The sequence below is a fragment of the Anser cygnoides genome, chromosome 3, assembly GCF_040182565.1.
Source record: "Anser cygnoides isolate HZ-2024a breed goose chromosome 3, Taihu_goose_T2T_genome, whole genome shotgun sequence".
In the NCBI taxonomy this organism is placed as follows: domain Eukaryota; kingdom Metazoa; phylum Chordata; class Aves; order Anseriformes; family Anatidae; genus Anser; species Anser cygnoides.
The window spans coordinates 9,304,195-9,327,582 of record NC_089875.1 but is presented as its reverse complement, the minus strand read 5'-3'; the positions used below and the strand labels follow the sequence as shown (position 1 = coordinate 9,327,582).

Here is a 23,388-nt window from a genome sequence, read left to right as displayed (position 1 = left end):
ATACAGGCTAATTTTCTCGGTCTGAAAATTTCAACTCTCAGAGCTGGAAGCAAAGAAGGTGGGGGCATGGAGAAGACAGCATCAGTTCGGGGGAGAAAGTAAGAAGGTAACTGTAGTATTTTTCAGGTAATGATGCAAGAGAGTTTTGGGAAAAGAAACAAAGATTAGCTTTTGGACCAAGTGGGATGCACTGAACTGTCAATTTTTTCAAGGATAGCTTAGGTAAAGATAGTTGAAAATATACTAGCTGGGAATACATGAAACATACACTTTGTCCTATCAGTGACTAACTGGTTGCCAGGAAATGCACTTCATTTCAGTATGAATCCTAACGACAGCCAGTACTGAGGTTTGGAAACAACAGATTTTTGTCAAGAAAGGACCTTTGGTGTGAATGAAGAAAATGTTACTCATTATTAAACCATTTGCTAAAAGCACATATACGATCTGTTGAAAGACTCAACCCTGTATGAAATATATTTCCAGTGAAATAATACAAATTATTATACTGATATCAATTTTCACCTTATTTAAAAATAAACTTACCAGAAAAAGGATTTCTGCCAATTATTAACACGTTTGGCAAAGACATCATGATCAACTGCTGCAAAGTCTCCTATAAAAGTTAATTAAAATATTATTTAAGTCATATGTATTGAACAAAAATAAACATCAAACACTAAACTGAAATTAGTATTACACGAGCGGTTTTAAATTACACAGTTCTTAACACACACATATTCAATACTTACTTATTTGGACTCCAAATAAAAAGCTTGCAAGTATGAATTACTTCTACTTGTTTTGCTGGTTTGCAAGATCATCTCAACATAGTGAAATCCTCTTGTGGTAAGGAGGTGGCTTACAGATCTTATGCCAACTAGATCCTGTGTCTTAGAATGCAGCAAAATTCCTTTAAATTACCAGCGTTTATGTTTCTCCAAATAGCTTACTGACAGATGTTTATTTTGTTTCCTTTAAGTTTCATTTATACAATGAATGATTAACTTCCTCTATTTCATGCCCATTGTCTCAATACCTGGATGTGAAAATTACAGCTTTTTTGATACATTTATGCTGTGACAATCCTGAAGGTACAAAAACCTATTTGCCTGATCAGGCAGAGTTTTAGTTTGTTAAGTCCCACACTTAAGCAGCAGCTTCGCCTATCTATTCTACAGATTATATCAATGGATAGTTACTGTCAGCCAGTAATGGCTGTAATCAGGTCAAATCCCCAGTCTAGACAGAACCTAATTCTTCTGAAGCAGAATAGTCTTCCTCCTGTTCCCAGATGTTTACTCACAGCAGATACCATCGTATCAGCAGCTCTGGAGTCATGCTTTTTGTTTTTTCACAGTGACAGACTTATTAATATCTAAAATGCTCATCTCCAAAAGCAATACTGAAGTTGGACTTGATGATGCTTCTGGGTCCCTTCCAACCCAGGATACTCTATGATTCTATGAATATTCTGGAACCAACACTGCTTTACATCCCAAAGACACACAACATGTGTTCTACAATGAATTTTAAGTGTAACAGTGTAACAATCAACATTAGAAAAATCTGTTTGTTTTACCTCAAATCTGTGGAAAGTATTAGCTATAGCTGTACTTCAAAGTTCTGACCAGTTAACATAGGACATACAACTGTCATCTAAATTGGTTAATACTAGACTGAAGATATGTACTCTCATTACACATGCCTAGGGCAAATTATAAAGAGTTAGGTAATAGCTTTGACTTACTCAAATATCACAAATTGCAACCAACCATGGCTCTTGTATTTCTGAGACCTTGATAAAGATCATTTTTAAATATCAAAAAAGTGAAGTGTACCACAGGAAGTTTAAATCAATAAAAAGCATATAAAATAAGGAATTTTGTGATATTTATAGCTACTACAAAAGAAAATTACATACTTTAAAAAGTGCAGGTTTTGTGGCTTTTCTGTTTCTTGTTTTTTCCTAGTAGCTCAAATAATTCCATGATGCTATTATAAAGCTATTTTTACTGTGAAACAGAGTACAAGAAGGGGTAACCAAAAAATGCGTCCTCTGTGGACTAATGAGATTATCACTTCTCTTCTTACTAATGATACCTCTACCTTGTTTCAAAGACATCTACCACCTTTTCTGTCACACGGTGTTAACTTCATCAGTGCAGTTGCTCTCAGTTTGTGTTTATTTTTGAAATAACTGCTTCTATTAAAAACCTGAAAAATGTTGGATATTGTGCATCTCAAAATCCATGCATCTCTTTTAACTGTTGGTTAATCTGCAAAAATAAAACTAAAATAAACTAAATTATTTACAAATTCTGGCTTACTTCTACAAACTTTTAGAATTCATAAAATTTATTTTATTAAATTAAAAATTTATTTTATTAAAGACTGGTACATCATCTGTCAAATGAGGCTTATAGAGAGCCCATGGCAGTCATGGAAGAACACTGCATTAAACCCCTCAACCCCACCAAAACTTAAAGGGTATTTAGTTCTCCTGAATCAGTTGCTGAGAACAAGCCCACAGACTTCCAGTAAGTCAAAGCTATTACCTATCTAGCTCTGTGATGCTATAAAAGGCAGAGCAGCTGTAAAGAGCAGATGCAATTGTAATTACAGAGTAGAACAAAAACAACACAGGAACTAAAAATCTTTTATAACCTTATGTGAAATTTTAATTTTGAATGTTATGTTCTAACAATGTAGGTTTTTGGACAAGTACATTAACAGTAAGTCAATGAAGTATTTGCTATGTCAAGACATTTTCCACAGATGTTATAAAAACAAATGGAATAAACCAGCACAGATAATTTCACAGTAAAAATTTTTAAGAGTTTTAAAAGCTTTAATGCTAGAAGTTAAAATTCTTATATTCATTGATGTCTTACTCTAATATTCCAGATATTAACTAACCTTATATGCCAATACAGTGATTATTTCCCATTACTGTCAGATCTCAGGCATCCCGTTCAGAACATCCACCAAACAAGATGCCTGTTCAGACAGCTGCCTGAAGCGTTCAGGTACGAGGGGCGTTCAGGTACGAGGGAGGGCTCACGCCTCTGCCAAGGCATACTCCAGGCACCAAGAAGCCTCTCAGACTTGATTCCAAGGCATCCATTAAGCACAAGCTTCTCTGCCTTGGATAATTTCGCAGGTGACAGGACCTATAGTGACCCCTCTCTGAAGCTGTCTGCTACTCTGCCTTGCTAACCCATGCGTAGGCTGCAGGAAAACACCAGCTGCCAGGCTGCACTGAATTTGTGAGGAAATGAATCAACACACCCTTCAAATCCCAAACAAATCCCAGCATTAAACAACCTTCTTTCTGGAATTATCCCCATGACCTTGGAGCCAGGAAGCTTTACAACTGATCTATGTGGATATATGCAGATGGGAGTTTGAGGTACTGAGACTCCTGCTGAAGCCCACACCAATGCCTACTGCCACCCCAACAATACCTGGACAGATAGTCTGGAAAGCCATAAACTAGATATCTTAAGGGACCGTGTAATTTATTATCATCATTATTAATTATATGTTTTACATTTAAAACTAATGAAGAATTGACCCTCAAAAACAAAGAAATTTTAGCTGAGGAATAATATTCTACGTTGACAGATACGATCCCTAAAAACAGAACTTAGAGTAAAATCTCCTTTACCATTTCAGCATTGTGTACACATATTGATTACAGCCTTATTTGGAAATGATGAACCACAGGAGAAATTGGATATGACAACTATCCTCAGTACAGGATGAGAGGTACTGCTTTATCACATGTTCTTTTTAATTTAATCTTTGCTTCAGTTTCACACAAATTGAATGTGAACAAATGATTTGATTTACACACACTTAACGGGAACTGCCTGCTGTTTTGAGTAATAATAGAAGATGAGGCTAACAAAGAAAAGGGGATAATTTGACAGGTTCTCCTGGTCACCACTGCCTCCCTTCTGTGCCCAGATTTCAATGGTAACTTATCTTCCATGCATTAGTTACAGAATCAACTGAAATTTTAGAGTTTAATATTAAAAGTAGCAGTACTTTAAGTCCAAATACTAGCTACAATGAACAGTAACTTCAAGCACTTAAATAAAATATATTCAAAAATAAATCAGAAAGGGAAGAGAATGAGATAAAAAGTAACACCTGAGAAAAAAAGTTTCTATCTCAGAAGAAAACATCAACCATAATAACAACCTTTTGTGCCAAATGGATTTACAGAGTGTATTCAAGAAACACTCTACTCAGTGAATGTTGTCATCAGACTATGTAATTGAATTAAAAATATAGTAATAACAAACATGAATTTGGGACAGAAACAAAGAACTCTGCAACAGCTTCATCTGGAAGGGATAGTGTAGAAATATACAGGGTACTGAAATACATATTCCTTCTCATATAATATAAAATATATTCCTTCTCACATGCACGTGTGTGCACGCATATATTTTATCAAGAGCACAGAAACTTAAAGTCAATTTTGCTTTTGCAAAATTAGTGAAATCAAACTACAGCTGACAAAAAAAAGTCTAAATATACAGAAGTACATAACACTACTGTAATAATTTTTTCTTTTCCTGCAGTTTTGATGTTGATGTTTTTGTCTGATTTATTTTTTTAAAGCAGAGAGATACATTTATAACATACACCTGTAGATTGTAATATTCTCTATTACAACTGTAACTGTGTTGTAAATTTCAATGTACATTTCAATTTGTGTAATAACCAATTTCAGTTGTTTGTTTATATCCACACTGTACCACATCTGAGGACTGCTGGACCAGCACTCACAGGGCACAGATAATCCTGTGCTTGACAATGCCCAGCAGTCCTTTCAGCTCAGTTTCCTCCACAGATCCTTTCCGCACTTCCCCTGACACCTGCAGAGCTGCCTGCTACTCTCAGACTAGGAGCCCTGCACAGCTGTCGCCCACACTGAAGTTACAGGGCTACCAAGCTTCCTCACCACCTTCCCAGGAGCTGTGTACGAGCATATGCCAGTCCTTAAAGGGCAGGGGAAGCAGCATTTACCCATAAGCTTAATGCCCAAGCCAATGCCCATGCAGGTTCTCAACAGAGTGTCACTGCCAGATATTTTTGCAGACTTCGCCACTCCCTCCATGCAGAAGCCATTTGCTCATTACAAGGGCTGGAGCCACTGAGGGGCACACAGCACAGCAGTCCAGGCAGGGAAGAATCTAGCACACCCCAAAACAGAGCAGTCACTGACTATAAAGAGATACTTGTCTGTTTTCCCGACTAAATAACAGAACAATGATGGTGAGAACACATCTAACACCAAATTCAGCTACTTGAAATGCAGGAAGTTATACGGGAACACCTTCCCCATGTTTTTAGCTCCTGCAACAACACCCAGCCCAGTGTACCAATTCTGAGAAGACCTACGAGACGATCAGACATGATTTGTCTTGCGAGCTATTGATCTCTGCATGGATAACTCCCTCTCCCTTGCCTACTCAAGACTCTAATCAAGGAAGCTGCTGTATGAGATCATGACAGGCAACCTCTGCAGGAATGAAATCCTGACTAGACTGCTCACAGCTGGACTAGCAAGGTTTTGTTTTCTTTTTTTTTTTTTTTTAGCGTCACAGCTGGAGTGGCATACTTCTTGCTATCTTTCTTGTTGCCCCACCTTGCCCAGTTTCCCCTTCTTTAATCAACTGGCAAAGACTTCTCAAAACTAATCTGCTAGTACAACCCTAATCACAGGACAATCCTGTCCTACGGTGAGAGGCTAAGACTTGGGCAGTAAGTATCCTTCCTGAGAACCAGACTTGCAGGGACTGAGAAACACAAATGCCATGCTTCCATGGAACCCAGCAAAGATATCAAAATGAAGAATGGCCAGAAAGAAGGCAGCAGGACAGGCAGACTGCTCCACACAGCCATGTTCCCATGTGTGATGTTTGATCACAGAACAGACTGACTAGTGCCCCAGGATCCTGCCGCAAGAAGTGGCTAACAGGCCTCTACAATCTCTTAATGCTACAGCATCATACCAAGAAACAGATGAATACAAATGATCAATGGCTATATAACTACAGGCCATCTTTTTTCTCTCCAAACCAACCAACAACAATGCATAAAGCTACCTGCGTCACACAGCCATATATGAGTGAGCATCAATTCACCTGAAAAGCAAATATAAATTTGAAGAAATGTTCCAGTTTGGCTACTAAATGCCTTTACTCCTTCTAAAATGCCAGACCTGTGATATTTGTAAGTTCCCTCATTTGCACTGTGTGAAGGGGCATCTCCCAGGACTAGGAACCTGAGAAAACAGGGAGAGAAAGGGAGGAAAAAGTGCATGCAGTTCTGTATAGCTTACACTTACACAGGAGAACTTGAACCATTAAAGGCATCATGACTGAATTTGACATTATTGAATAAGAACGCCTTTTCATAAAAAAAAATAATGTAAATTATTTCTAACACAAAGGTTTGAAGCAACATTAAAAATCCTGAATCATGCAAAGATAAATTACCAAAACGGAAGCAGTTGTGCATTATACTGCTGCACTAGGACTGACTGATAATGTAAGGCCAAAGAAGCACAAGGAATGCTTTGTTTTCAAATAAAGATCATTCTTGTCACCATTGTATTTGTTGCACCTGTTAGGCAAAACACTAAGATGTGTTTGAAAATGACCACCATTAGGAAATGGACAAGCCTATGAGTACAAGCCAGCAGCATTTATACCCACATGCAGTAGCTGCCAAGAAAAGAATGATGCGAAGTAGAAAATGCCCAGTGGCTGGCCACTGCTGGAAACGTCAGCTGGGAATTCTCACTGTACAGTGGAGTTTTTAAGAACACACAGTATGTGTGTACACATGAGGAAGTACAGGCTCTGCCATGATGCACTGTTAGAAGCAGATCAAAGGAGATCAAACCAACAAATCATTGGGGGTGTTTCAAAACATTACTTTTATTACCTTAAAAGGTGTAACTGCAAAAAGTATACTTAGAAACAACTATAAGCAAAAGGTATTAGAAGAAACAATTACTGACCTGATAGTAAGTTTTTATTTGCTTCACCAAAATAGACAAATTCTGAATCCTTAGTGATGTATCGTTGTTGACTTTTTTATTTATCCTCTGATTAGCAGATTTTGGATTACTGCAAAAAAAAAATAATAAAAAATTAAACACACTGAAAATTAATCTTTAAACCTCTCTATTTAACAAATGAGATAGTTAATGTGCGAGCATAACAACTTCTTGTTTTAGTTATCGTGACATTTTGTCCATACAAGTAAGTAAGGAATAGTGGAAGTGACTGCAGAGTCAATGTTTGTTCTGAAATGTATGTTCTGAAACGAGTCAGGTTAGCACCCTAATGTGTTCAGGCTAATAATGTAATGTGCAATTGGGAGCAACCATCACAGTTACAAGAGAATGTATATAAGATTATTTTTTTTTTTGTCCGGACAGACACAGCTTTGCACTTCTCTACAAGCAGCCCCATCCCTGACGAATACAGAAAGCAGAACACAGCTGTAATGTAAATATTCCAGCACACATTACAGACATCAGTAATAATTATTGATGATGCAGACTATTATGAATAGCAGAATTTAGACTGGCTACATTAATGAATGTCTACACACTAACAAACTTTATGATGCTATTTTACTATCACAAGGCACAAAATCAGAATTAAGTTTTAACTTTTTCAAAAACGAGGAATATGAAATATATATGAAATACACTGGTTTATCTCTGTTTCAGATAGGAAATCGATCCCTTTTTCTTTCAAAAAGTTGTGAGGATCTTCGGAAATGCAAATAAGTCACCCTTTTTCAACACCTCACAACATACCATGTTGTTAAGCACATACCAGAGAGAGTAACAAACAGTCATTGTGATTTGTCAAAGAAAACAATGCAGAACCAGTGAAACTCCCCCACAACACCCTGTAAAAGGCTTAGAGAATTGCTAGGAGATGGCCAACGTGAAGTTTCTTAACTTTCACAAAGATACTCACTCAATACAGTTGCACAACTCAACTTACGGTATTTAATGATATCATTGCATTGTTTAATGATATTATTGCAAGATGAACGTGCAGTTAGCTGGAACACTGCACTCGAACACAAAACTACTAACTTCTCACTGTCAAACTGGAGGCGCCCGCAAGGGCGTGTGTCTGCTGGGTCTGGTTTTATTCAACATTGTCATTAATGACTTAGACAATGGAATACCAGAACTGCTATCGGCAAAAACCGGGAGAAACAAAAAACCAAAAACCTTCAAAGAACACTATGACAATTGAGCATGATCCTGATGAAGTGCAAAAGTGGTCTGACAGCAATTTAACAAAATTCAATAACGTATACAGGCGAAGGGTTATATTCAGGAATGAAATGCAGAAAGAGGAGTAACTTGCAATAAAACAAATTAGCTGAATAATGTTGTGAACAAAACCGAATACTAATGAAAAAGTTATAGATATTTTAAATACAAGTGAGGTAGTTATCTTATGCATAGTAGAGCTCATGCTTCAATTTCTACAGTTACACTTCAGGGAAGGTCTCTGTATGTTTTCACAGGTAATCACCTGGGTTCAGAGCAGCAACAGGTGCTCATCACAGGCCTGCCCTCCATTCCTTGGGTGTCCTGTATTGCCAGAGACAGGTATGCCTGTATTTGGGAAACGGGAAGTGCCTGCTGACATGTGTATCCTTCACACAGAGCAGTCCTGAAGAGCTCTTTCGGAGATGGAACGCAGCAGGTTACAGGTCTGCGTGAATCGTCCTGGCAGGACACGTAGGACCTGTAGCCTGAAAGCCAGGTTCTACTGATGCAAACCGAAGGCCGTGCAGAGTACACCAGAAAAAAAGACTATGCATCATACAGAATAGACGTGTAGTTTATTTAAAGGAACTACACGTCTACAAGACTAAACCTGTAAGATCATCGATACACACGGGATCCATACAGATACTCAATTCAACTGTAGTATGTAAGTGTAAACAACCCCTCAAAAAGGGCTATTCCCCCTACTGCCCTGAAGATGATAGTATCATGATTTTAATGCAGCTGACCACTTCAATTGGTAGTTTCGTGTGTTCTTTGTACTAATACGTCTACAGGCAAAATTTACATATTTTTCATATAAATTTAAGTTACCTTATTTGCCTTTTAATGTTTTGCTTTTTCTTTTTGCCGTTTATAATATTTAAAGTATATATATTTGCTGTTTCTTCAGTTTATTGCTATCAAAACTTCCTGATTTGTGAGCATGAATGGAAATAACATTAAAACACTACTGCAAAGAGGAGCTGGATCACATTTAAAATGCACCTCCAACACAATCATTCTGAAAAACGACAGCAGTCTGCATAGCATTTACTTTCTTGTATATACAAATAGGAATCTACAAAAATTAGGCCACAGATTTTTACAGGGGTAATTGCTTCATTTGTAAATGTTCATCATCACATTCCATAAAAGGCTATAAACAATTAAAGTATGCTACAGAATATATTATCCAAAACTATGCTAAGATGTCACATTGGATTTATTAATTGAGTCAACCTGTAGCTGTAAAAAAACTAAACGAGCTAAAAATGATTATGCTTTGTGGATGTGCAGAGCTGAAATCCCTTCTAAACTGAATTCATTCAGATTTGTTAAAATCAGAAAAGAAAATCCAGGATAAATCCTGCTGACCTCATAGCATACAGAAATCAACTGAAGTCTCCTACTTCTGCATTGATACCTCCAAAAGGCCGATTTGGGGCTTTAATCTTCACCTTTAATCTTAATGACTATCGGATTATCTACAGGCTTTCCCATCATCTTCATCTGCATTTCTACAGCTGTACATTTTATCTGAATCTCCTATTTACAGCATCCAAAACAAAGGGCACTAAAGTTTCCTGAATATCATAATAGTTTTTATTTTAGTACCAACATAAAAATAGCGTGCAACTGCACGAATTCAAATCATACATGACATAAAACCTCAGGCTATAGATTTTGTCATTTCAAAAGGTGTACTAGAAACTCTAGGCAGATCTTGTAAGAGCTAAAAATTTAGTATTTGCATAGTACTGCCAGTATGATGTTATTCAAACATTAATCTTTACACACTTTTAAGACAAATAAGTCATTTGTCTTAAAACAATCAGCAAAGTTATCTGTGTGGAGTAGGAAAAACATGAGCAATTAGAGCCCAAGATTTCTTAGGATACAAGCTCTTAGTTCCACGCCTGTGTCAATACTGCTATCTTCATGTGTTATTGTAAAACATTTCACTACCAGGACTTGAATACACCAAAGATATGGCACACGTGCTTTGTGCTTTATTGGATGATAAGAAAATACGTTTTTGAAACCAGAAGTCATAACATAGGCAAGATCAGGAATTACAGAGCGTTGTTATACCTGTACCTTGCTCCTGAATACAAGCATTTCTCCTCACAGTACAGAAACAAGGAACTCACATCTCTCACGTGATGCCCTATCAGACACTAATGGAACTGGAGCATTATTAGAATACCGTAGCTGGCACCTCGACAGCAGTACTACAAGAAATCATTCCTATCTTTCATCTTTTCCATCTCGATACTTGAAAATCCAAAAGCGTATGGATCAACTCTGACAAATTAAACATGAACAAAGATAATCAGAAATTCTGTGGCATTAGTCTTGTGTCAGCGTTAACGTTGGTATATGTCAAACATTTTTTGAGTTGTTAACTCACACACACTACCGCTGAAAGCAATGTGACATTCCTTTATTTCCACCAAATTACCTCATATACCTCTCTCCCTCTCTCTGATGTGATTCACATCCTCAGCTGTCAAGACCAACTCAATGGCTGACACATGCCTTACATTTTACAGAAATTACTGGTTTTTTTTATAAAAGGTGTACCATTTGGGGTCAAAATGTTTCATTCCTGTTTCTTAAAATGGAGAGCATGTAACTCAGGGTGTGTGTGGAGTGGTCTTTCTGGGGTAGGCCATGAATCGCAAGAAACAGTTTACTGAGAGGTTGTTTTTATTTTTTCTGGGGAAACTTGGGCCACACGTGCTCTGGACTTGTATCTTCACTGCTGGAGAAAATTCACAGCTCAAGTATGTGATCCTCCGCTGGTGGATACAATCAACAATTAAAGTCCAAATGTCAACCTCAGGACAACCTGGTGCAACGAACAAATTTACTTAAATAATCTTCCGTTTTTTCAAAATATTGTGGCCCCAGTCCCAACAGAATCCCTCAAACCCAAGGTTTCTTTAACATTTTTAAGCAAAACTCTCAAACACGTTATGGTAAAAAGAACATTTTCAGTAGCTCTAAAGATCAATCCCTTGCTTTTGAGGATGGATAAAATTATGTTACTTAAATACACTGAAATACTACCACTATTAATCTCTGCCAATCATTTCAAATTAAATGCATAGCCTCAATAACTCACTTAACTAGCAGAAGTTTCAAAGTGTATTTCTTTGGTTGCTTTACCGTTTTGTAAAGATTGTCACATTAGGCCATTATTCTTCAAACAACAGAGATAAGTGTTCTTTGACACTCTCACTCAGTAAATGCTGGCAATGACTAATATGTATGACTGCTACTTGGAAAAGGTTGTTTCGAACTCTACTTGGAATAAAATCCTGTCCTCATCACCTTACAGTCAAAATGGGACTTCGCCTCCGTATTGCAGTTACTTGTCTTTAACTATACTATGTAATTAAATTATTATACTTCATTAACACAGAAATATTAATAGGCTACTAAAATGACCTACACGTTGAAACTTAGACATTTAAGTCAGAGTCTGCTTAGTAAGAGGATAATACTTCAGCATTTAAATTTACCAATATTCACTCACTTTCAATCACTGACTTTCATCTTTCAGATTCTGCTTGAACTGTCAATTTTGGACTTCAAAATACATTAAAGAGCCAAGAATAGGCTTGACAGTTCACTTTTTGCACTGAACACCATTACTAAGAGAACTGTGATGAGGTCCTTCAGCAGGAACTCCATTATTTAAAAATCAAACCCAACTCCCTTCCCAACACTGATAACCAGGACTCATTCTCTCAAAGCCTCCAACTTTAAAACTCAGTAGTCTCCCTGATCCACACAACAGCATTTTAGATAATCTTAATTTAGTCAATACGGTCCATCTTCTCAGAAAGGCACTTAAAGTACTAACTCCTTAACTTGTTCCTCTCAAAGCAGAAGTAACATAGCATGATATTAGCTGTTATGTTTTCCATTATATATTGCTGGTATAACGGTTCTTTGTCAGATTGATACAAGCCAGAAATAGATACGTAATGTTCCTACTAGCATTTTGAAATAACTAATGAGAAATAGTAATAGAACGTACAAATATTTTTTCAGAGAGATAAAATTCTAAACATAAATCTCTGAATTTGTATTGCTTTCAAAAGCATCCATTTTCAAATTTGTTTACAGCTTGTTGCAACTAATTTATTACAATTTCAGTAAGTTAATTATATCAGTGTTAAATTAAATAATTGCTATTACTAAAGAAAAAATTATAACAACTAAATTTTTATTAATAGTGAATAATTGTGCTTATTAGAATACATTTGGTCCAATACCACTGAAATATGATAAGACACGCTGTGGGGAATACAACAATATGCAAGGACGTAATTTTGAAAATAAATCAGTTCTAAAATTGACCTTTGTAAAAGATAGTTTTAAAAAACGTGTTTGTTTGTTTGTTTTAAGAACGTAAGATTCTTGTGACTACTGCGCTAGTTACACTGTACATATTTTTAAAGCAAGACATGCCTGGAACTCTGAATTGCTCCTTTTATTAGGTGGAGATACTGAACTGCTTCAGTGGCAAATAGCCTAGCAAAATAGGGCAAATCTGTCTAGAAGTCAATAGGAAGCAGAGCAGTAAAAGATACCCTTAAGCAATTTTACATTTAAGAGCAACCTACTTATGACAAGATACATTAATTTCAATAGCAGTAAAAACAGACAAGAGCATCTATCCCAGTACCACATCAGTTGGAAACCACTGAATACAGAGAAAACTTCGGTGATTTTGAAGCATTACCAGTGCCATGAATTACAGATTGAGACCTTGTATAATCAGGGATTATGTGTCTTTAATTTTTCATTGACCAAAATCTATCAGAAATGGGAATGTGATAGCTTAATGGCTTCATGCTTAAATCTATGCAGACTGCAAACCAGTTGTGTCCTCTCTTGCCATCTGTTCCTTGACAGTACTTAATCATTATGTCTAGTATTATAATGGACCCTAACTTTAAATATATCATTGAATATATTTGTTACATACAGTGAAACGCTGAAACAAGCACTTTGAAAAATATTCTACACAAGTGTACAGATTGAAGGGTAGTAAATATTGACTGCTACTCTATCCAAGTTCCAGGGTACAGAAAGTAGCCCAGTATTCACTTTTACACATAAATGTTGCTTGCCTAATAAAGTTATATTGTTGGCAAAGTCTCTTTAGTTAGGATAATGAGGGTTGCTTTTGCTCTGTGCCGAATATTTCAGTAATTATTGATATATTGTTTTGGATAGCTTTCAAATAATAAAGCAGGACTGCTATCAGCAAGAAAATAATAAACATGTACAAACAGTGTTTTACAAAGGAATTTAGTCCAGCAGTCACCTTTTATGGTGAAAGTTAAAGTAAAACCTAGGCCTTCACTGGAGAATAATTGATAATCTCAAATTTGTTTTAGGCAGCACCAGACAAATCAGTACAACAAGGTGATGAAGTTATCAGAAACACCTCTGCATAGAACAAAAGGAGCACTGGCCTTCAATGTACAGTCTGACCAGTCTTTAAAATGGTTATAGTCAAACGGTTGGTCCACAACAGCCACAGTACCAAAGAATGGGGCAGATTCAGAAGCACATTATTCAGTCAGTATCTGAAACGTTTGACCAGGCACTTTCTAGAAACATTGGTACAATATGGCATACTTCAAACTTCTCCTGCATCCATCAGTATGATCAATTTTTGCTGCTAAAGAGAATTTCCAGGCTAAGCCTAACTAAAAGATTAAGAAAAAAAAACCGAATTCCTTTTCTATAGCTCTGGCACATGTTCAGCAGGATTTCTATATTCATGGAAATAACAAACAAACAAACATGGTTGATACAGAGTACTTCACTGAATAGTAATTCATGCCTCAGCCTGTGCCATAACTCAGACACCCTCTTACTTGAAAAATAGATAAAAATAAATAATATCTTCCCACCTGTTGGAGAGCATTACGGAAGCCATGCATGTGCTGAGGCTGCAATGTATTGATAATAGTGACAGTGCAGACGTGACTACGACAACCGGAAAGCCACAGTGCAACTGGCTGAAGAGCCAGGGTACATACACTCTGGAGTTGCTCAGGTGTCCACTTTTGAATCCTGCTTAGGCACTGGATCTTTGTGCACTTATGTCCTAATTTGCAATAAGCGAGCACATGTTGTGATTTATACTAACCACTCTCCTTTGCCTTTCTAGCGGGCGTTTATGACAACCCACCTCTTGTAAAGCACCTGCATTTCTACCTTGAGACAACACTTCTCAAGCAGCAATCACTGCACAGTTACATTTTCATACAGCTCCCAGAACACCTGCTCCAACATCTAAAGATCATTACAAATGCCGAGATACCCTTTACCACAAAATAAGGCGCGTATCTCAGTTTAAGGATGCTTTGCTAACTCTGCACTTAGCAAAGTCTGACCATACACGCCAAAAAATTCAACGGCTGTGTCGAAGCTTTTTTGCCTCATGCTAACTTGAGTTTTATGACGTAGGTCTAACATCAAAAGTCTTTTGGCCCTTGCACAAACCCCATTTCCTAGGCACATGTCCAACACCATAAACTATTAGGAGGCTGAAGCCCCTATGCTTGCTTACTTCAAAAAACACAAACAAGCGGTCTACAACAAATCAGTTTGGCTGGTGGGGGGGATCACGGGGAACAATTCTGCCAAGAACATACACAGGGAGTATTGAGCCTAGGTGGCCAGCTTCCCTGCCTGCAGCCTTCGCTCTGCAGCACCCAACCAGGCTCTGAATACTTGCAGGTAGCTGCACGGTGCCTATGCTCTGGCTGGTGCTCACAGCAGAGGAGCCGTGAGTAGCGGTTTTATTTGCATGAAGAGGCATCCCCTCACACCTGGATATTGCCAGGTTTACAAGTCAATGGAAGATGCACTACACTTCTGTGGCAACAGTCACTCCATACTGTCTTCATTAAGACAATGTCAAATCAAGACAATGTGATATCATTCTGAACTGCCTTCAGTCTTCATTGAGAAACAGTTAAGAAAGACCAGAAGAACAGCTAAAGACACTAAGATAAGATGGGGAAAGAGGGCATCTACTCAGTTACACAGCAAGTTAAACTCAGAGGAAGAAAGGATGGCCAGCCCTCTGTAATATTTTGGTTGTTTACTGAAGGAACAGGTAAGAAAAACAAACCTTAAGCCAAAGCAGTATCACTGTGTACGTGGGGATGAGCATAAAAGATACTTACATTAGTTAACATTCTTCAACTCAGTGACAAAAGTCAAGCTTTTGCGGAAAAAAATATTTATTAAGTAGACTCCCACTCAATCAATGTCTGTTCTGCTATTTGGAGTGCTTGAAAAAGTCACTCATGGAAAAAAAAAAAAGCAAGTGGATTTATGCAAGTCTTATGTAAAACATTGGTTTTTGTATCCTTGCCCTTTTCATTAATAAGAAAGGCATGTGGGTGATCAAGGTGGAGGTGAAAAAGAGAGGAAATAAAACAGTTCACCTTTCACTTAACTAAGCACACACTCGCATAGCTGAATTAACATCTCCCCCAAATCATTTCTTAGCTTACAGAGCAACAGCTGTCTTTATCACAGGGTACGAAACAACTTTAGTACTGTTGTTTCAACTTGACCATTAGATATACTCTTTTCTTACCACACTGAAAGGTACTATGTTTAAAAAAAAAAAAAAAAGGCAGCTTTCAGCCAACAATACAGAACAGTGCATCACTACTCACTGCACCCAGTTAGCATGGTGAGCACCCCACAGTAATCTATGGGACCACAGAGCAGATTGGGACCTACCCGCCTGCCTGTGCTCCTCAGCCAGCAAAAGGTAAGCTGGCTTCTTCCACATTAAAACGTTGCACTGATGGAAAGGAAAATCTCCACAGTTCAGAGCATCCCAGAAGACTTAATATTGTCACATAAAAGAAGCGCTCCTGGGTATTAAATAGAAAAAACTTGACAGACAAAACATTTTTTGAGCGATCAGGTGAGAACAAGACAGCCAACAACCACAGGCCTCATGGTCAGAGGTTACCTTAAGAAAGAAACAGAAAATCCACAGGTCTGTCTCTACCTCTAAATTCCTGCCGAAGCAGTTTGCCAACAACTCACCATTTACCTTCCCATTGCTGACTGCCCACCAGTCTACAAGAAACAAATAAATCTGGGAGAAATGTTAAAAAAAAATGCAAAACGCTACCTAAAACTAAAAATATGTTCCTATGCAAACAGAGTAACACTCACGTTTCCACCTACATTTGCAGACACTTTTTCTGAAATACAAGAGCTGTCAAATCCTCTAGAGCAGCTTATATCATAACGACAAAAGTTTTTCTTTTCCGTGATCTTTAGAAGTTAGTTCACTGGCCTTCACACACATGCAAGCCACAGCTGAAAACTACTGCTTACGAGCCACTGACAAATACTGAGCTAAATCCTTTATCAAACGCCTGGGATTCAGAACAGGAACATAAGCAAATATTGTTTGAAAAAGTAGTAAACCATACAACTTTTCCCTAGCTTCATCGTACAAAAACCAATGTGACTATAGTTTTACTAGACTGCTCTAGTACTTGCACCGAACTACTTTCCAAACTAAACTAAACCAAAAAGGCAGCACAGACAGCAAGAGCTGACAGACCTCTAAGAAGCAGCAAGGATGAAGATGGACACACCTGTGAAACAAATATCTGAGAATAATGAAGAGTAAAGTCTTGCTTTCTGCTTTTGAGCACTGTGTATTTTTTGCCCTCTACAGGTCAACAATTTTTACTTCCTCTCAAATGAGTTCAAACTTTAAGATCTGTTTGATCTGACACAAATGCACAGAATAACCAAACTATTTGACTTTGTGATTAAAATCTCAACATACCTGACCATTAAAACACTGCCAATGTTCACACCCACAATAACCCAATGACAGCATCAAGTTTAGCTGTGCATAAGCATGCGCTCACAGATCTGGATCACAAGATGCAGCATGACTTGATACCAATCGTCAGAAGACATTAAAGTGATAAAATATTTTTACAACCTACCTTGGAAAGGAAAGCAAAAAACATTTAGTGTTTGTAGCAAAGGATCTTTGTGGACCTAACAGACTTTCTAGGATTTAAAATATTACTGTAAGAGAAAACAACTTAGGTAGGATTCATAAGCAATACACACTTATCCTAGTCTTCTTTATCTGAAGCTAAAAAAAACTCTTAGGACATTTATGTGTATTAAATTTGTATATAGTAGCTTTTCTCTTCTACCCTCACCAACTTCCAACACCACAGTAGTATATAACTTGCTTTATTTGATAACAACATCATTATCAACAGTAATTTCTCCTTTGGAAGACTTAGAAAAATGCTCATTTTACTTTGAATTTTGCTGAAGCTATAAATTCTCAAAAACAATTATTCAGTACTTCAAATTCAAAATAGTCTGACCATAGGCAAATATCTCAGCACCCTGAGTATTTAACAAATGCAAGAAATGCTTATGGGAGATCAGTCTAGTGAGCTGACACCAAAGCTACCTGAATACTGCAGTCTTAGTGACTAAAAAGTTTGTTAATTGTAAAAATAGTGCCACACAAAATTCAGTTAAATACTTTCACTTATAACAACATGATTTGGCTCTAGAATTCCCTTTATTATGACAAAGTATAATAAACCTTTCATAAGTAAAGTATTAACAATTAAATATATATCTGTGAAGAATGTAGACCTTTACTTGGCATAAACAACTCTATTTTGGATTAACATCCAAACATACCTATCCTGAAGAAGAATCTTGGCCCAGATCTTCTGCAAAACTTTGGATTAAATGTTTACCCTACTAAAACCAACCAATGTATGCATCTAGATTATCCAGATTTAAGTAAAAAAGAACAAAGTGCGGTTCCACATTCTGCCAAAGAAATTGGAACATAGGAAATTTGTTTTCTCCTATTCTCCTCTCAAAAAAATATGGAATGACTATTTCCAAGCAATACAAGATCTTCACCTCTTCCCACACTGACTTTCAGGCTTACAACCGATACACCTGAGCCCTTTGTACAGAATATTCTGAGATGAATTTGTACACAAGGCTTTTGGATATAAGGGGATTTCCAAAGAAATAAGTTACATTTGCTGTAAAGATTTTGTCCATGTCAGCAATCTCATTGCTTCAGCTGACTAACTGACACATGCTGCAAATTTTCTGTGCACATCAATAAATGTACAACCCCCCTACCAATTTAGATACAAATAGAGCGGTACACCGAGGACCTTACCCCTGTTAACCACCCAAATCTACAAGTTCAGCATACATATAAGGGCCTGTAAAAGAGGTGCATTCATTTCATCTTAACATATGAATATTAATATCCTTGCTAAGAAGCAAATCAGCACTAAGTATAACATTTGTCTACATTTTTATCACACATCAGCTAGCACACGTATTTTATTTTTATCTGGCACACACAATACCCTAAATATACAGCAAGTATCTTCCCAAGCTACCAGGAAATTACACCAGACATTTTTTGCTTAAGGGTTCACTTAAGAAAAACAAAGATACCGCACAAACAAAAACTAGAGCAAATTTCTCCCTGCAGCTTAGAATACGGTAAGATTCTGTAAGAAACCTAAGTGGACTCTGTCCCCCAGTACTATAGAAAAGGAAGCACATTTTTGAGCATATCCAAATGCACAACACAGATTCAGAGATTCAGTGAAGAGCAAGAAACAATACAAGCTGCTTATGGGTTCATCCCTTGCTATTTCCCAATCCAGAAACACATCAGAAAATTTCTGCTTTTTCTTCAGAGCCAATGGGAAAGCAGACTAACGGAGTTTAGGTCAAGCAGTAGCCTTGCTTTCAATTCAATGCCTTAACACCAATTACTCCAATGAAACAAAGGGGGAGCACTTTGTAAACACTGCTTAGTAACAACTGCCTAAGCGGCATGCAAATTCAGGCCATGCCTCTTTGCAGCATCTTAAGGTATAAATATAGGACTCTTTAAAACAAACAGAGGCTTCCACATAGCTATTACTGAATAATCTCTGACCACTGAAGTCACGTGCTCTAACAAAGCAGCATTTCAAAAAATGTCTTGATCCCTAAATAATTACTACATAGGGAAAAATGGTACAGTATGAAAGACACAGCAGGCAAAAAACTTGTACTTAGTTCAGGAAAAAAAGAGCAGGAAACAAAAAGTAAGAGGAACATATGAAAGAACACAAAGCTAAAAAAAACTCTTCCTAAGAGAAGAAACAAATCAGGAAAGTCTAGAAGTAAGCTTCTCAAATTTAGCATAGGATTAGGATGTGCTTGATTTAGCAACCAATTTGTCAGTTACCTAGATTAGTTTTCAGAAGAAAGATCAGAGCACAGAGATACTCCTCAAGGGCTTGCGGTGCACAGATCCCAAACAAGCCACGGAACCAGAAGCAACATAGCCTTGCCAGGGAAAGACAGCAGCTGATCAGCCCAGGTAAGACATTTCTAGCTAACCTAATACTTTGGGATTTATTGCTGCTATACTACCATCAAATGCAGCAACACCGTAGGGAAACTCAATGTGTCGTGGCAACCTGGGCAAACTGAACTTTCTGGTACAAAAAACTAGAGCAAAACAAGCTGTGTATTGCCTTTCCTTACAACACAGGGAGCAACAACAGTGGCAGCAAAGAAGAGGTAAAAAGGTAAAAAAAGAAGAGGTAAAAAAAAGAGGTAAAAAGTCAGCCCGGCAAACAGAAATACTTCAGGCAGCTACAGCTGGAACCAGAAAGTTCACACAGCCCGGTGCTGGCTGCTGCTACAGGTGAACAATGCCTTCATGAGCCACCTGGCCAACAACCCAGAACCACTGAAATACATGCAGCACTGCTGCCAGTGAGAACATGAAGATGCCTTCCTCTGGCACAAATGCAATGCTCTGCATGATCCTGTGACTTTGAGCTAAAGCCAACTTTGCCTCATGCAAGGACAGTTCTATCCAGCAGTGCCACACTGCCCTCCATGCCTGCACCTCCTCCGTTAGCTCGCTCGGCATCTCTGCCCTGAAGCCTTCACAAAACAGCTTTAACTGAACTATGTTACATAAGGAGACAGTGTGTCAGTATACTCTTACTTACCTTTCCCACAATAAACGAGATAAAAGATACGCCCAGAAAGCTCTTACTAACTTAGTAACATTATTTTTGTACAGTGCTTTGAAACAGCATGCAGAATGTGAGTGAAATGAAAAGTACTCTGAAAGTACAACTGGAAAGCCATAGTGAATACAAGCTGTTTCACTGCCAGAACATTTTCAATGCTGAAACAAGTTATTCTGATCCTAGATGTTTCAAGTGAGAATGCTATTTACAAAATACATGGACAGACTCAGCTTTTATCCCCCGGCCTCAGCTACTGGCGAGGCTAAGGATGGAGTAAGAAGTCCAACACAAAAAGAAGTAAGGAACCATAATCAAAGAACAGCACTGAAGACAACCTATGAGGAAGAGAGCAGAGAAGCAGATACACACGTGCAGATGAAGATTAGACCAATTGCTTCCTAATCTTCAAAATACTGCAAGTAACAAGAGCAAACCACTGCACAAAAATAAATTGGAGGAGACAGGATGAAGGAAAGTGGACATGAACTGTGGAAAAGGATACAAACAAATTAAGAACCTCTAAAACAGAGACATTATCAAAGGTCAAACACTTAAAGCATTCCACATCTGATCCATACTTTTTCTCCCCTTTACCTATCAAAAGCCCAGGCATCAGCCCACGTTCACTTCATTCGCACAATTCAAAGCTCACTGCTGGCAGGTATTCAAGTCTAAAATTAACCATCATTACACTATAAAAACCTTCCATTTTTCAGTAATCTAAAGGCTTCAATTCCAACAATCTTAACCACGGTGCACATTCTGTCATAGCATTTACTAAACAATTTGCTTCTTTACAAAAGCCCCGAGTGTTATAAATTCTGATTTCCTTACAACATATTTTAAGCCCTACTTCTAAGCCTACCAAGAGCCACTTTTAAGAGCAAAAGCTCTCTCAACTGCCAGTGACATCTATCTGCATCTGTGGAAGCCTGACAGAGCAAGTCTAAAACGTGAATCAAACGCATTCACTTCAAGAAAGTAAGAACAGTACAGACTTGCTAGTATTTAACATTTTTCTAAAATATCGTATGCTTGTATTTTTGCTGCCAAACTCACCAATTTAATTTTCCCTAAAATGTTTTTCCACCTCCCTGCCTAGCCAGAGCCTGCTGAAGCTGCCTCTTCCTCTTTGGTCTTCACAACAAAGAGTTAATTGGCTTGAAGTGCACGTTCCTGCACTCTTTCACAGAGCCAGGCAGCTGGCTGAAGCACTAGAGATGGAGGCCAGTTCTCAGCAAAAGATATAGGCAAGCCAGAGCTATGGGCTGGCAAGCTCAACTGTTTGGAAAAAAAAAATACACAACTAAAGACTGAGAGCTCAGAAAAGGAGTCAATGAAGCAGTCTACACATTCAAGGCACACACCAGCAGAGCAGTGGAAGAAAACTGTCAGTCGGTCCACCTGGAAAATTCGATGGGTGTGGAAAGCCTGCATGGGGATCCAGTCACTGAAAAACAGGGCTGAACAGTAAAATGGAGGAAAACAGGAGAAAAATAAAACACTTCATCCTTTGATGTAGTTTTCAGCATTTTTTGATGCAATGACTAATATAGGTAGTATCAATGAATATATATATTCAATCGAGACAGCTATGAATGGAACATGGAGAAGAAACCAGACAGGTTCTCCAGGCAGTGAATCAAATCAACTCAGATCCAGAGTTTGGTTCTACACATTACCCATTCTGCATATGGTATTTGTCCAATAGTTGCTTTGTAACATCCATTTCCACCAATACAAAGTACAGTAAAATAAAACCATTGAAACTAAAGCACACTTCCAAGTCTTCATTACATAACCAAATATTAACTGTGGTGCTACATGTAATAAAAGTCCCAATCCTCTAATTACTTGCAGCTGCATACTTTTATTCAAAGGAACTAGTAAGACCCTTGTCAGTTTGGGAACCACAGTTTGTACAAGACTTTCATAAAACTCATGCATTTCTCACACAATCCTATTGGAACTCAGTTAACAACTATCAGAGAACAAGACCTATCAAAAATGAAAACAAAGAATACTCAGAAAATGAGATTTTTTTTAAGAACGGCTTCATCTTCTTGGATCAGAGGAGCATATATACAGAGAGAATAGTATTAAGACCAGAAAAATAAGATCTTGTTAGTCAGGTTCTGGAAAAGCATCTCCAGGACAACTAAGTATTATTTTACTGCGATTGCACCCAGACATGCAACAGGTGACTAATTTGTGGAACTATACTGGTTTTAGTAGCATACACAACAAACATTATTCAAGTACCTGGGTATTTTGTAATATTAGAAGCATTTTGATATAGAAGTATAGTAAAGGCATAAAGCACTCTCAATGTGCTCCTCCATTTCTCTGCTATGTCAGACCCCATTACAGTGATCTGGCTCCTGATTTCTTCCCAAAAAGCATAACTCCTTTCTGTATCAAAGAATACAAGAATGAAGGCTCAGATTTAGAAAGACAGATGGATTTCTATCCATGTATCGGATACTGAGTGATCCTAGCAGAAGGTAGGTAACTGAACACTTCTGAAGGACTGGGCTTAAATTTGAACAGGAAATGAGAGACATTCTCTCAAGTTAGGAGCTAATATTCAAAGATTGGAACTACCCTTAATTAAAAAAAAAAGAACAAAAACCAGAAAACAAACAAAGAAAAGCACATGCCTTGTAGCACCTCCAGTAAAGGAAGATCTCTTCAGACCTAATCAGACACCAAAAGGAATCTGCAATTTTCATGTATACTAAAAAATCCAAAAAGTCAACAACAAAAAACAGGGAACGTACCAAGTTAGTTTTCCCCTTTCTGATGTATTATGTACTAATAAAGTTAATCCTGATTTAAAGAATCAACTATCTCAGTACCACTACCCTGCAACCACTCCAGCACTGGCATCTATTTCCTTGGTCTGAACTATTACAA

At 37.7% G+C, this 23,388-nt stretch overlaps 1 protein-coding gene across 24 annotated transcripts in view; it reads right to left on the bottom strand.

Annotated features, from left to right (window-relative positions):
• Window positions 1–23,388, bottom strand: part of CCDC88A (coiled-coil domain containing 88A) — a 90,854-nt gene that overhangs the window by 63,396 nt on the left and 4,070 nt on the right. For all 24 annotated transcript variants that reach the window (XM_066995391.1, XM_066995390.1, XM_066995405.1 and 21 more), the window contains exons 4-5: window positions 7,046–7,154; window positions 547–616 (exon numbers count right to left, since the gene is read on the bottom strand). In XM_066995391.1, the coding sequence (XP_066851492.1) occupies window positions 547–616; window positions 7,046–7,154 (179 nt within the window). The remainder of the gene's footprint in view (window positions 1–546; window positions 617–7,045; window positions 7,155–23,388) is intronic.